The sequence below is a fragment of the Labrus mixtus genome, chromosome 5 (genome assembly GCF_963584025.1).
Source record: "Labrus mixtus chromosome 5, fLabMix1.1, whole genome shotgun sequence".
NCBI classification, from domain to species: Eukaryota; Metazoa; Chordata; class Actinopteri; order Labriformes; family Labridae; genus Labrus; species Labrus mixtus.
The window spans coordinates 18,124,135-18,137,353 of NC_083616.1; the positions used below are offsets into that span (position 1 = coordinate 18,124,135).

Here is a 13,219-nt window from a genome sequence, read left to right on the forward strand (position 1 = left end):
GATGAAGAGCCCCCTGAAATAACAGTGTGGAATGAAAGATGGATGTTCATCTTGCCATAGATAGGTTACTACAATGGATTTGTGAAAATTGAGAGTATTTTGCCAACTTTTAGGGATAAATTTAACATTTGAAGTCACAAGGAAGTAGCATACAAATAAAACTTTGAGCTCAAATGTCAGACATAAAAAAACCTGTAACACAAAGTCAAAGAATATGATGGGAGTTTGTTCGTAACTAGAAGAGCTTGTACTTTTTTAAAACTGTTTTTCAGTCTTTACATCAAGTAAACACATTTTTTTGAAATAATTAATACACAACCAAAATGTGACTCAACATTTAAAAAATCTGAATCTCTTTTTCTCATTGGTGCATTGTCAGACTAGATTTATTAAACTGTTCAGATCATCAAACAGATCAAACATGTTTGGGGATGGAACTTGAGCTTGAAATGAGACCTTGTGACGTGCCCCATCATGTCTGCTTGTAAAAAATCAAATAACTCCATAACTGATTAACCAATGACAGAGGCTGGTTGCATTGAAAGCAATTCATTTTCTGACATTGCTACAGAGCCATGACAGAACTCTGTGGGAGACCTTTCTCAGTGGACATTTTCAGGACGGTTATATGTTGAAGGGAAATTCAATTTTGGTGAGTCATTAAAAACGACTACAAAAAGAGAGAAAATGGCTGAGAAAATTGCTTTTGTTGAAAGCTTCCTCAAATGTCCGGTGTGTTTAGAGACTTTCAAAGATCCTGTGTCTCTGATCTGCAACCACAGCTTCTGTTCAAGCTGCCTGAAGACATGCTGGGAACAAGCTGAAAACAAAAACTGTCCCACCTGTAAAAGGAGATCTTCAAAATCTTACCCAATCAACTTTGCTCTGAAGGAACTGGCTGACTTGTTTGCTGGAAGACAGAAAGCTGGATCATCAGGGGCAGAAAAAGAAGAGAAGGTGGATGTGATGTGTAGCAAACATGAAGCCAAGCCTGAATATTTTTGTGAAGATGAAGATCGAGCTGTGTGTCCTGTCTGTGAGTTTTCTCTCCACCACGGTCACAAGGTGGTTCCTGTAGAAGAAGCAGTCGCTGGCCTGAAGGAGCAGCTGAAATCAGACTTAGAGTCTCTACAGGACAAGAGGGAGAAACACAAACAAGTGGAGGAAACATACAATGAAGTGATTCAACACTCCAAGAAGCAGCTGTTGTCCACAGAGAGGCAGATCAGAGCAGAGTTCAAGAAGCTCCAGCAGTTCCTGAAAGAGGAAGAAGAGTCCAGACTGGCAGCTCTGAGGGAGGAAGAGGAGCAGAAGGGGAAGACTATCAGCAGAGAGTTGAAGAAGATTCAGGAGCAGATCTCCTCTCTGTCACAAAGTATCTGTGCTGTTGAAGAAGAGCTGCAGAAACACAGCGTGTCTTTCCTCAGCAGTTATAAACCCACTCAGACCAGAGCCAGAGTCCAGTGCTCAGTGTCAGATCCACAGCTGGTCTCAGGAGCGCTGATCGATGTGGCCAAACACCTGGGCAACCTGTCCTTCAAAGTCTGGGAGAAGATGAGGGACAGGGTCCACTTCAGTCCTGCCATTCTGGACCCAAACACTGCAAACCCCTGTCTCTATCTGTCTGATGATCTGACCAGTGTGAGACGGGAAGATACTACGAAGCAGCTTCCCGACAATCCTGAGAGGTGCACTTACTATGCAGATATTCTGGGCTCTGAGGCCTTTAGCTCAGGGAGGCACAGCTGGGAGGTGGAGGTGGGCAACCATCCTTACTGGCTCCTGGGTTTGGCTAAAGAGTCAGTTGACAGGAAGGATAAGATTTTTGCTACCCCAGAATCTGGAATCTGGTGTTTATTTCATCGCAGTGGAAAATACACAAATGGCGATGGAAAGAATGTCCCAGTGAAGAAGAATCTTCAGAGGATCAGAGTCGAGCTGGACTATGACAGGGGCGAGGTGTCCTTCTACGACTCTGAAGACATGAATCACATCTACACTCACAGAGACACATTCACTGAAAATATCTACCCATTCTTCAGTATTGGAGATGCTGGGGCTGCTAAGACTACTGATGTCAAAATCTGTTACTCAGATGAAAATGTATTGTAGGCCTAGTTGTTCATGTTTAGAATAGAATAGAATTACTTTATTGATCCCAAACTGGGAAATTGTGGCGTTACAGCAGCAGGTTATCCAACACACAATATGAGTAAAAAACACAATGTTAGCAAATCTAAATACAATATAATATTAAATACAAAGTAAATAAGTACTAAAAGATATCAAAAATAAGAATGTGAATATATACAACCAGGATTTAACTAAGCATTACTAGTCTTAAATATGAAGATTAAATATGGAAGATTGAATGTAAATGTGCAAAAACAGAGTCGTAAATGGTTGTAAATTAAATATGAAAGATTAACTGTAAATGTGCAAAGACAGAGTTGTAAATGGACAGTATTGACATAAGTTAAAGTGCATGAGTGTAGACATATTATAACTAACTATACAATATAACGGCGAGTAGACAGCCAAATGAAGTGAACATGAGTGCCGGATAATTTGTCAATTTAACACGTGCAGAACAGATGACAGTATGGAGAGACAGATATTATCATGATGTCAGTTCTCTGCTTGCATGAGGTGAGCTGTTGTACAGAGTTATGGCCTTCGGTAAGAAGGATTTCTTGTATCTGTCCTTGTGACAGCAGAGTTGTATCAGTCTGTTGGAGAAGCTGCTCCGCTGTTTGTCCAGTAGGGTGTGCAGAGGGTGATCAGGATTATCCATAATGGATAACAGTTTGTTCAGAGTCCTCCTCTCTGTCACCACTACAAAAGAGTCCAGCTTGCAGCCTGTCACAGAGCAGGCCTTCTTAATGAGTTTGTCAGTGTGTGCGAGCATGCATGCTGGCGATGGCACTACATACAATTTCCCAACATCAATTTAAAGTTCTCTCAATCAGCGTTTGTAATCGTTGTTAGTTAGGCGTAAATATATTACAAATGTAAAGTTCTTTAAATGATTGACTGTCCTATCTTTGAAAAAATGCATATTTGGTTTACTTTCTGGACTCACATTGCTGCTTTGTTGGTTTAATCTCCTAAGAAACACATCTTGATTCAAAGAAATGTTGTTGTTTTTTATCACATTCTAATAATGTTTATTTTAGATCATAATGAGAAGTCTACTGATTTTGTCAGTAGGTCACAATGTTATGTTAATAAATAATTGTCTGTTTAGGGGGCTGTTGCACTGATAATGCCAGAGAATTGAACTGATATCCTGAATATTTGGATCTTGTTTGATTCACACATCATTTTATAAAAGAGCAAATCATCTAGTGAAGCTTTGATAATGGTTTCAGTTTTTATGTCCTTGTTCATTTTTCTGTGTGTTATTCAACTTTTGGATCTGTGAACATAAATATCAATCATTGTTTTCACTTTAAAATTAAAAGCTAACAGTAAAGACACATTATTTGTGTCGCACTTTCTGGATTTGTTGTCCTGCTGCTCTGATTTCTCTTTCAAAATATATTTGGGTATTAGTGATACTACCTTTTGAGAGTTTGACTTACAATAAACAGGCCAAATAATAGTTCACCAAAAGTCAACCCTTTACATCTATGGCCTTTCATAAACAAAGAGCACACCAAGGTAAGTAATCATTCATTAATAAAATAAGGTGATAACTGAATATTAGATATTAACAGCAGCATTTTGAAGTAACATAAAATGTGTTAGCATCTTTTTGTTCTACTGACTTGCTTTATATGAATAACTGATGCAAACATGGTTATAGAGTGAATAGACAATTTCCTTTTTTCCACTGGGTATTCACAAGCATTGTAACATATAACCAAGAGCTTGAAAATGTGCATAATGTGCACTGAGCTGTTTTGGTTCTTTTGTTGGAAACAAATTTGCATTGAAATGAAATGCAAATTGAATTAAAAATGACAGCTCCTTACATGTATTTATCTAATTATTATTTATTCAACATCAAAGTTCATTAAAAAACCAAACAAAAAGATCACTAAAATCTGCTGCTGGGTAAAAGTAGCCTTATTTGCCACTGATAGTTAAAGCAAATTTAGTGTAGGCTACGTCAACTTTCATACAATTTACATACTGATCCCTTGTTATCGGGAACAGGCCAAATAATTATTTTCATCTGCAAAATTTTCAGTCAATAATTCTTTCAGGTTTTTTTTTTGTCATTTCTATGGAAACCCATTTTCGCCAGTTAAAAAAAATTAAAACTTGGCTTTGTTGAGATTTAAAAAAAGAAAAAAATCGAAATTATAAGATAAAAAGTCAAAATTGTGAGATAAAAAAGTAATAATTATGAGATAAAAGTTTAAATTTTCTCTTTGTTTATCGTGTCTTTTGCTCTTGGGTTTAACAATAAAGTGGTTTATTACGTGACTATTACATGCCTGTATGTACATTCCATGAATGTAGTCTTCATTGTGACAGCGATGCATCCTTGAATGTCTTAGTATTGCATTTAGTGACTTGTTTATTTCTGTTGTCCTTAAACTGTGCTTTTTATCTGGCCCTTGTGGGTGTCATTGCCAAGAGACCACACGGGGGTGCCAACGTCAATTTGCCCTCTGGGATAAATAAAGTAATCTAAGTCTAAGAAATTATGAGATAAAAAAATTAAACTATGAGATTATGAGTTGGTAAGTGTGCATGAGCTCCAGCTGGCATTGTAGTCCCTGCATCCCCTCACTCGCCCAGCCATGTAAACGATATGCAATCCTAAACAAGGCAATCCAAGCAATCCTAATTCTGCCAAATGTCTTTTAATTCTGTTGTCTGTCAATGTACCACACAGTAATTTTGTAGGCTAACGTTCACGGTACTAGATGGTGTCCCTGACTTTATAGCTCATAATTTCGGGAAATTATTTTATTTTTTTAACCGGCGGAAATGGGCTTCCATACATTTCCCATCCGAGTGTTGATGCTGCTCTTATTGTGAAATGCAAACGGAAGTATTATAGTACACGCAAGGCGGCGGTAAACAAACAGCCGTAACTTCCGCTTATGAACACAGAGGTAAGCGCACTCATAATCACATATTTTATCCGTAAATTGAACTATATTTTATGTCGATGTGTATTTAAGCCTCGTGTTTTGTGATCTTTATCAGTTTTTCGTGCATTTTTCGGAAACGTCACAACGAAGAATGCTCTCAGCTAATCGATGAAGCTAGCTAAGCTTAACAACAGAGGCTCCTCAGAGCTAACAAGCAAACAACTATTCCCACAGTGCACTAAGCTGTACTCTTTAAAACTATACGGACCAGTTGTTTATGGGAACGAATTTGCTGTAAAGTATTTTAAATGGGATTCTTCTGAGCTATGATCGCATGGTTAAATGTCATTCATTTAAAAAGATCTATATAAAATGATTTAGGTTCCTTCAACAGTATTTCTGAATGGCGAAGTTATGTACTGCATGTACCCTTTCATAACAAACTTCTAAAACCAATTTACTCATTTTCACTCAGGATTTAGCACTTCTCTTTAGCACAACAAACCTCGGTCTGCTGCAAGAAAAAACAATCCTTTCTGTTCTTGAATGTGGAAGCCAGTCCTGTTTTAATCTATGATATCTACCCTTTTTATCATACGACAACATTTACAACATTTACAACATTTACAACACATCCACAAACTTAGAATATCTACTGGAGTTGGAGAAAAAATGTGTAAAGAGTTGGAACTATAAATTGTACGTTTTCATTTATTGATTTATTGTTTTTTTACCAGGTAGATGAATGTTGCAAAGGAAAAAAAATCATATATATTTTTTAAAGCAAAAGCAAATGTTTGATACTTGTTTCAACTCATCATAAGAAATTGTTTTGCAACTATTTTTTATAACCTTTTAATTGTCTTCATGCTGAAAAATGATGTCTGTTGAGTGACAATGAACCACTCAAAAAAAAAACTGTTTTCTTTTTATAACATTCAATCATTTTCTAATATTCCACAGTGTCTATCATCATTTATTTTTTCAGATAGACTGTATATCCCTTTCCAGTAATATTCTGCCATTTCTTCCTCTTTCATGTTTTTTTTAAGTGTCGGGTACCAGTTCCTGAAATGCACATTTTGATCGTGGTTCAATGCAAACCACAGTAAATCAAAATGTTTTTTTTTATGGGAGGGGGGATTTTAAGCCTGTTTTTAAAAGACAAATATGAAGACATTTGAAAATGATGATCAACTCTGTGTGTGTTTTTTTTTTCTTTTGCACTACAAGGTTCCACCACTACAGAACTAAGACTTGTTAGAAAACTGATGTTTGTGGAGAATAATGGATGACCTGTCGGCTAATAAGAGCAACATGCCCTGTCAGTCTTGGATTGACCATAATAGCTGGTCTACAACTTCAAATCAAGGATCTCTCCTGAACCCCCAGCCAAGCTCTCAGCATCTTAGCCTGGGCCCGTCTTCTGACCAGAGATCCTCATACAATCACCTGCAAGACCTGCCAAATCAGAGCTGTATGAGAGACCTCAGCACCTTATCATCCAGAAACAACACTCATCACTCCACCCTATACAAAGCCCCTCAGACTAATGACAATCCATCTTCCAGCATGCTGTTTACCAACACTGCTATGCCGAACGTGTCTCAGATTCTTCCCTTTCAACAGGAGATCCCTCACGCTTCATCAAGGTTTCTTCCTGCAAACCAAGGAACAAGTATCTCACCACTCTCTCTTGCCCAAAGAAACCAAGCACAACAAAACCTACCAATTTTCTCACCACACAACCAATACAAGGTGTCATTTCAACCTCCAACAACAACTCAAGGATTACCAAATGGATTACCAAATGGACTTCAACATTTTGCCATCAGCCCTGCATCATGTGGACAACGTGTAAGTACATCGCAGGCTACTTATGACGGAGCAAATGTGGAGTTTGCTGGTGTTGCTGAATGCACTCACAGCTATGCCTCCTCCACTTCTCAGGAGCAGTACCAGTGGATACCACCACCACAGTGCAGGGGTAAGCTTTCTTTGAATATTACAATAATATGTTACCTCTAACTGGTACATGAGAAGACTCTTTAGTGTTATTAAACATGTTGGGGGTGGATCAATAGATGATTTTTAATTATACATTATTTTGAGCAATACAGATTTATTTATTTTTTATAGAAAATCATAATTCTTTTGAAGAATCAAGAAAAAGTAGATGGATGGTTTTCATGGTAAAGTTTTGAATATAAACATATACATATGTATTGTGACTTAACTTACACGATCAATTGGTAATTGTTTGCTTGTTGATTCAAAGATTTTGAACAACCTTTCTTCCATTTTCTATGTAAATACAACTCATCTGAAGTTAAAGTGAATGGTTATGAAATTGGAACAGTTGTATATTAAGCACTGTTTCAACAGTTTAACCTCTCCTCCTCACAGGTTTAACAAAGTCTTACTGGTTTGAAAACCGGACCAGACACAGAAACCTAGAAATTGAATAGAGAACCAAAATCAATACATTTAATGTGAAATCACACCAAGAAGAACAAAGCTATTTTAATCTTCACATAGATTAACAAGTCTGTCAATCTTATCAAACCAGGGGACTAAATATAACAAACACCTCATAGTATAATAGGCAGAATAATAAGAGCAGTGAAAAATGTTCAAACATCCAAAACTGCATCCATCCAAAATGACCACAAAGTTGTGTTAAAATCCCTGAAAAAGATTTAACAACATGAATGTTGGATTTATCACAGGGCTCTTCTCTATGGTATTATATTAGTTTAAGTTTGTGCTAGGTGTAGCTAACAAACACTCTACTGACTATTCAATAATGAGAAGTCGATTGGACGTATGACAAGTAGAAGTGTTGTAGAAAGCAGGCTTGATCATTTAACAAAAAAAACAACACAGTAGATTCCTATCTTGTTTAAACGGGGGATACAATTCAGACTTTATTTGCTGCCTGAAACTTTCTCTTACAATATCAAACTTTTCCTCAGAAACTGTGAACGAGTCCATCCCTGACGCAGCCGCTCATCCCAACAAAGAGCAATTGCAAGACGGGAGAACCAACCTGATGGTAAGAAAACGAGAAGAACATGAAGTTATTACCGAGGCAGGGGTTGTTCTTTGGTTGTCTATTTTTGCACACGTCTGTGCAAATGAAAGTGTTTGATGGCATAGCTGTTTGTTTGGACAGAGGTTGATTCTACTCATTGTAAGTAACTCTCAACAATAGCAACTACCAAATGAATCTTCTCCCTTAGCTACTATCATGTGGCTGTTTCCAGGAGAGTAACAGAGGCGTTGAGCTTTGCTTAAGAGCACTAACAGTTTTTTTTTTAATCTGCTTTCAGGTTAGCAACGAAGAACAGCGTTTGGTGCTTTTGAATCAGCGTGAGAAACTACTCCAAGAGCTGGCCGAGCTGGATAAAGCTGTAAGTGTGTCCAAGCTGCTTTGTATCTGAAGGCCAATATTTATTTTAGATCGATGCTACCCAGTTCTTCTTCAAACGTTTTTGCTTAATTCATGTTGGGTACATTATTAGAGATTGTTCAACATGATTTAAAGTTCACTTTGTTTCTCTGTGAAGCTGGGATCATTACCTCCAGAAGACAGCAGCGATGGGCCGCCTCCATGCACAGCTAATCAGGTTGGTTAAGGTTTTCAGATTGTACCCTTTGATTTGCAAATATGTACAACAGTTCATATCCCTCTTAAATACTGAAATATACAATTGTTTACTTTCTTTTATTTTTAGTCTCCTCCATCAATGGAAGATACGTCTCAGGGTGAAGAATCTAAGAGCAGTGATGCCCAGCAGGTCCAGCTGTCTGATGGAAAGGCAGAGGTAGGTATTTGATTTAAAAGAAAAACTGCCTCTTTAAAATGCATATGTATTTTAATTCTGGACAAATAATTTTGTTTTCTTTTTTTTGTGTTGGCATCAAGCAATCGTGGATCGCAGAGTTGTTTAACATTTCCCAGGTTTTTAAATAACAAAAATACTTTCTATTTATAAAGCCCTTTTCAAAATCCAAGTTACAAAGCTCTTTGCAAAGGCAGGGAATTAAAAGAAGACAGAAAACAAAAACAGAGGGATTGTCTTATTCAGATGAAAAGAAAATCAAGTCAAATGAGGAAAGGTTCTCTGACAACAAGTGTTTTGAAGAAGTAACTTAAATACATGCACACAGATATTGTAAATGAGGTTTTGCCCACATTTAGGTTCGACAACCTGATTTCTTTTTCATGTTTGGATAAAAATGCTTCTCAGAATAAAATCAGGTCTGACATGTCAACAGTTCATGCCAGTTCAACAGGTTCATTTGAACCCTTTAAATGCCAGAATCATGTAATCAGATTGGCATTTAAAGGGGTAAATTCCTGATAATTATTCAATATTTGATAGTTTTGAGCAGGGCTGAAGTTGTTTAAGAGATTTATGCAAAAAGTTGATAAAAATATAAATTTGTTCTATTTTAATAGCAGTTTTTTGGAAGTGGACATTTTTGTCCTTAATGACTTAAGAGGGTCGTAAATTAAACTGATGCCTGAGGTGAGCGTGCAGGGCCGTCTTCAGAGGTCTTTTGTGGTGTTTTTGTGAACCTTTCTGCCTGACTTCAAACTTTCATCGGATCAATAAGTCATACAAAATAGAATTAAACAATCAAATATAATAAGACATTTTATTTAAATATTTTCTTTAAATCCCTGTCATAAAAAAGCGGTGGTCAGGCAAATATAAGTTTTTTTTTTTTTTTTTTTTTTTTGTTTAAGAACATTAACATAAATAAGTATGACTACATCTGCTCAAATCACTGACTTTTTAAAAACTTTACTGCTCCATTCAACCATGTATTTTTCATTTGTTTGTTTATTGCAGAAAGAAGAGTGTGCCTCTGCAGAGCCAGTGGATGACAGTAATCCTGATAATCCTTTGAGTGATGATGACTTCTCCGAGTTCATACCTGACCCGGCCGGGTTTTCTTCAGACAACTCCAGCTACAGCAGACCCTCAAGCCCCATAGACGTAAAACCTGTTCTCCCAGTGCAAGAAAGTGACAAACTGGAAAGTGTGGAGTGTAAGACTGAAGATGTCACTTCTCTAAAGGAGACCAGAGTCTTTTCCTGGAAGAAGTCTGCAAAAACTGCAGTGACGCCAACTTCATATTGTAAAGAGAAACGTGTTTATAGAAGGAATTACTGTCTGTTTTGCTCCAAGCCAATTCTCAAAATGTCACGCCATTTGGAGCAGCATCACAGTGACAAACCAGAGGTCGCAGTTGCATTTCAGTATCCCAAAAAGTCCAGAGACAGGATGAAGATATGGAGAAGACTAACAAATCAAGGGAATTTTGCTCATAACAAAGTTGTCTTGAAAACGGGGAAGGGCCAACTTGCTGCCAAAAAACGCCCGAATTCAACTGGACAAGCACAAGACTTTCTTCACTGTCTTTACTGCCGAGGTCTTTTTAAGAGTATAAGAAGGCACATAAAAATGTGTCCTGAGAAAGTGAAGAATGAAGATAAGTCAGAGGTTGAGAGAAGACGTACTGCATTGCTGTGTGTGATGGAAGCTGCAGACGGCCTTGTCATAACTGATGGTTTGAAGGACATTTTGTCCGTGATGATTTATGATGACGTGACACGGACCATCATGGACGATAGTATTCTCCTGCAGTTTGGTGAGTTGTTGTTCTCCGAGCACGGCTCTAACGAGAAGAAGCACCAATATGTAAGACAACACCTTCGTCAGGTAGCAAGACTTGTGATGGAAGCTCAAAAGATGAGTTCTCTGAAGAAGCTGGAAGACTTCTTCACGCCCTCAAACTTCCCACATGTGATATCTGCAGTCAAAGTTCTGGCTGGCTACGATCCAGAAAAAAAAACCTACAAAGTGCCTTCACTTGCTGTCAAGCTTGGCTACGACTTACAGAAGGCCTGCAGTATTGTCGAGGGTAACGCAGTCAAGTGTGGGGACGAATGTAAGGCCAAGTCTGCGCACGATTTCCTGTCGGTGTACCAGAAAAAATGGGCCAGGCTCATTTCTTCGGGTGCATTAAAAATGATCCGAAAATCCAAATCGAACGACAACAAAAAGGTGCCCTTTGTGAGAGATGTGAAGCAGCTGAATTTCCACTTGGAGAAAGTTCATGAAGTTGCTGAGAAAACACTCAGAGACAGCCCTTCTGAAGAAAACTACTGTGCCCTGGCAAAGGCAATACTTGGTCGGACAATACTTTTCAACAGGAGAGGGGCCCGAGACGTGTCATTTGTGGAGCTACAAGCTTTTATGTCACGGAAAAAGTCGAGCTCGCAAACTGGCCTGGACGTATCCGTTTCCGATTTGGAAAGAGCCATGTGTGGGTACTTCACTAGAATTGACATACGAGGGACGTGTGGGAGAAATGTCCCGATCTTCCTAAAGCAGTCATTCGAGTCAGCGTTGGAGCTCCTGGTGGAGTGTCGGGAGACCTGTGGAGTGCCCCAGAAGAACCCATTTCTGTTTGGCAGACCCCGTTTAATGACATCCTACTTTGGGTCACAGTGCCTCAAAACGTTTGTAAAAGCCAGTGGCGCTAAACACCCTGAAGAACTGACTCTAAAAAGGATCAGGAAGCATTATGCAGAAATGCTCCAAATAATAAACCTGGATGAAAATGAGGCCAACCAAATTTTAGGTCCTAATAATCCAGTTCAAGCCCTGCGACAGGACAGTGACATGCAGCTGAAAGACGTGAAGACGGACTACATTGGTAAGATTTTATTCATCAAGATTATTCAAAATGATATCTTCAAAAATGTCCTTGTAAGACAAGGACTGATATTTACAGAATTCGTCTAGATCCTTGCTTGTTTCAGATGTATGTTATTTTGGACAAAAGAGTCTGTTCAATGTAATTCTAACATTGAAACATTCTAAATCACCAATGCAACATTGCTGGGATCTTTTTGACGTTCTATAACTCAAATTTCTTTGTGAATTGAGGGCAAACGGTTTGCAAAGTGCTGGATGTTGCTTTGCAGTTTTTGTTTGGTGACTGCAGCCCTGAGATCCTGCAGAATAAATGGATGGCATTACTTAAATGTTAGTCATGAATTTGACCAGGTACCTATACATTATATAGGTATTTCTAGGTCGTATGGGATATCTAAAATGAAACATTCCCTTTTTGCTCTTTATACAGCACGATTACATGAAGCTGCATCACAGGATCACAACGAGCATTCCAGAGCATGCGATGAACCATCAACATCCAACCAACAAGGACATGCAAAAACGAGAGGCAACAACAGGACAACACCGCGGCAATCTGCCGACTCTGATAAAAAAGGTACGGTAGTTATGGTGATTATTAACAAAAATGAAAAGCATTTCCTTTTTAATTGTGAGCCATTCAAAGAAGTTTTGGTGTAAAGTATTTATTTTTTTCTTTGTCTATGTTACTGTTGATGCTTAATTTGATGTCAAAGTATGGCTAGAAGAAAACAACCTAGTTGGTTGGCTTTATGATTCGGAGCCTTTCATAACTTTATGAAAAGCATGGCTGTGTCCGCAAAAAGATCTGTCTTCAACAAACAGTTAACAATCGGTTAAACCTTATGATTAAGACACGTTACTTTTTTTTTTTTTATAGGAGTTTGTTAGTCATGGCAAAAGTTCACAATGTTTCCCTTTCGCTCCACAGGCTCACAAAGTAAGCAGATTCATAGGACATGGGATGAAGCCGAGGTTCTAGCTGTTGAAAGGCACATGATGCGTTTCATACGAGGACACAAGGTGCCTCAGAAGGACGACTGTGTTGATTGTCTTGAGGATGAGCCAGACGCCCTGAGTAGCCGCTCATGGAAAGGTGTAAAGGACTATGTGAGAAACAGGATCACTGCCCTAAAAAGACAAAGCAAAACTGAAAAGAGAAAAAGAAAAAAAAACTGACTGAGAAAAGTGGAACCACACAGGACTGGTTTTTTGATGTGATAATTTGCTGAAGTAAAAAAAATACCTTTGTATTGATTTGATCACTCGCAGCTCTCTGTTGGTCTTTTTCACTTTTATACAGTACAACAATGTGAGCATTTCCATTCCAGATCGTTTGGTATACTTTGCTTTGAAATTACTGTCATTAAAAATAGCAAGCTCGTAAGCTATGAGTTTTTTATTTGACTACTTTTCTAACAATGTATGCGT

At 38.1% G+C, this 13,219-nt stretch overlaps 2 protein-coding genes across 3 annotated transcripts; both read left to right on the plus strand.

The window, feature by feature from the left end:
- Positions 1-508: 508 nt before the first annotated feature.
- On the plus strand, positions 509-2,112 carry LOC132974781 (nuclear factor 7, brain-like). The gene has a single exon (XM_061039056.1). It carries the CDS (start codon positions 688-690, stop codon positions 2,110-2,112), a length of 1,425 nt encoding a protein of 474 aa, XP_060895039.1. The 5' UTR covers positions 509-687.
- Positions 2,113-5,012: 2,900 nt separating this feature from the next.
- On the plus strand, positions 5,013-13,175 carry LOC132974331 (uncharacterized). Of its 2 annotated transcripts, XM_061038301.1 has the most exons (10): positions 5,013-5,072; positions 6,285-6,908; positions 7,002-7,038; positions 8,027-8,106; positions 8,384-8,464; positions 8,621-8,680; positions 8,789-8,878; positions 9,914-11,786; positions 12,219-12,365; positions 12,720-13,175. In XM_061038301.1, the coding sequence occupies exons 2-10, from the start codon at positions 6,339-6,341 to the stop codon at positions 12,965-12,967; spliced, it is 3,186 nt and encodes a 1,061-aa protein (XP_060894284.1). In that variant the 5' UTR covers positions 5,013-5,072; positions 6,285-6,338; the 3' UTR covers positions 12,968-13,175. The 2 variants fall into 2 exon arrangements, with proteins under 2 accessions (XP_060894284.1, XP_060894283.1); XM_061038300.1 differs by having other exon boundaries at positions 6,285-7,038.
- The last annotated feature ends 44 nt before the right edge of the window (positions 13,176-13,219 follow it).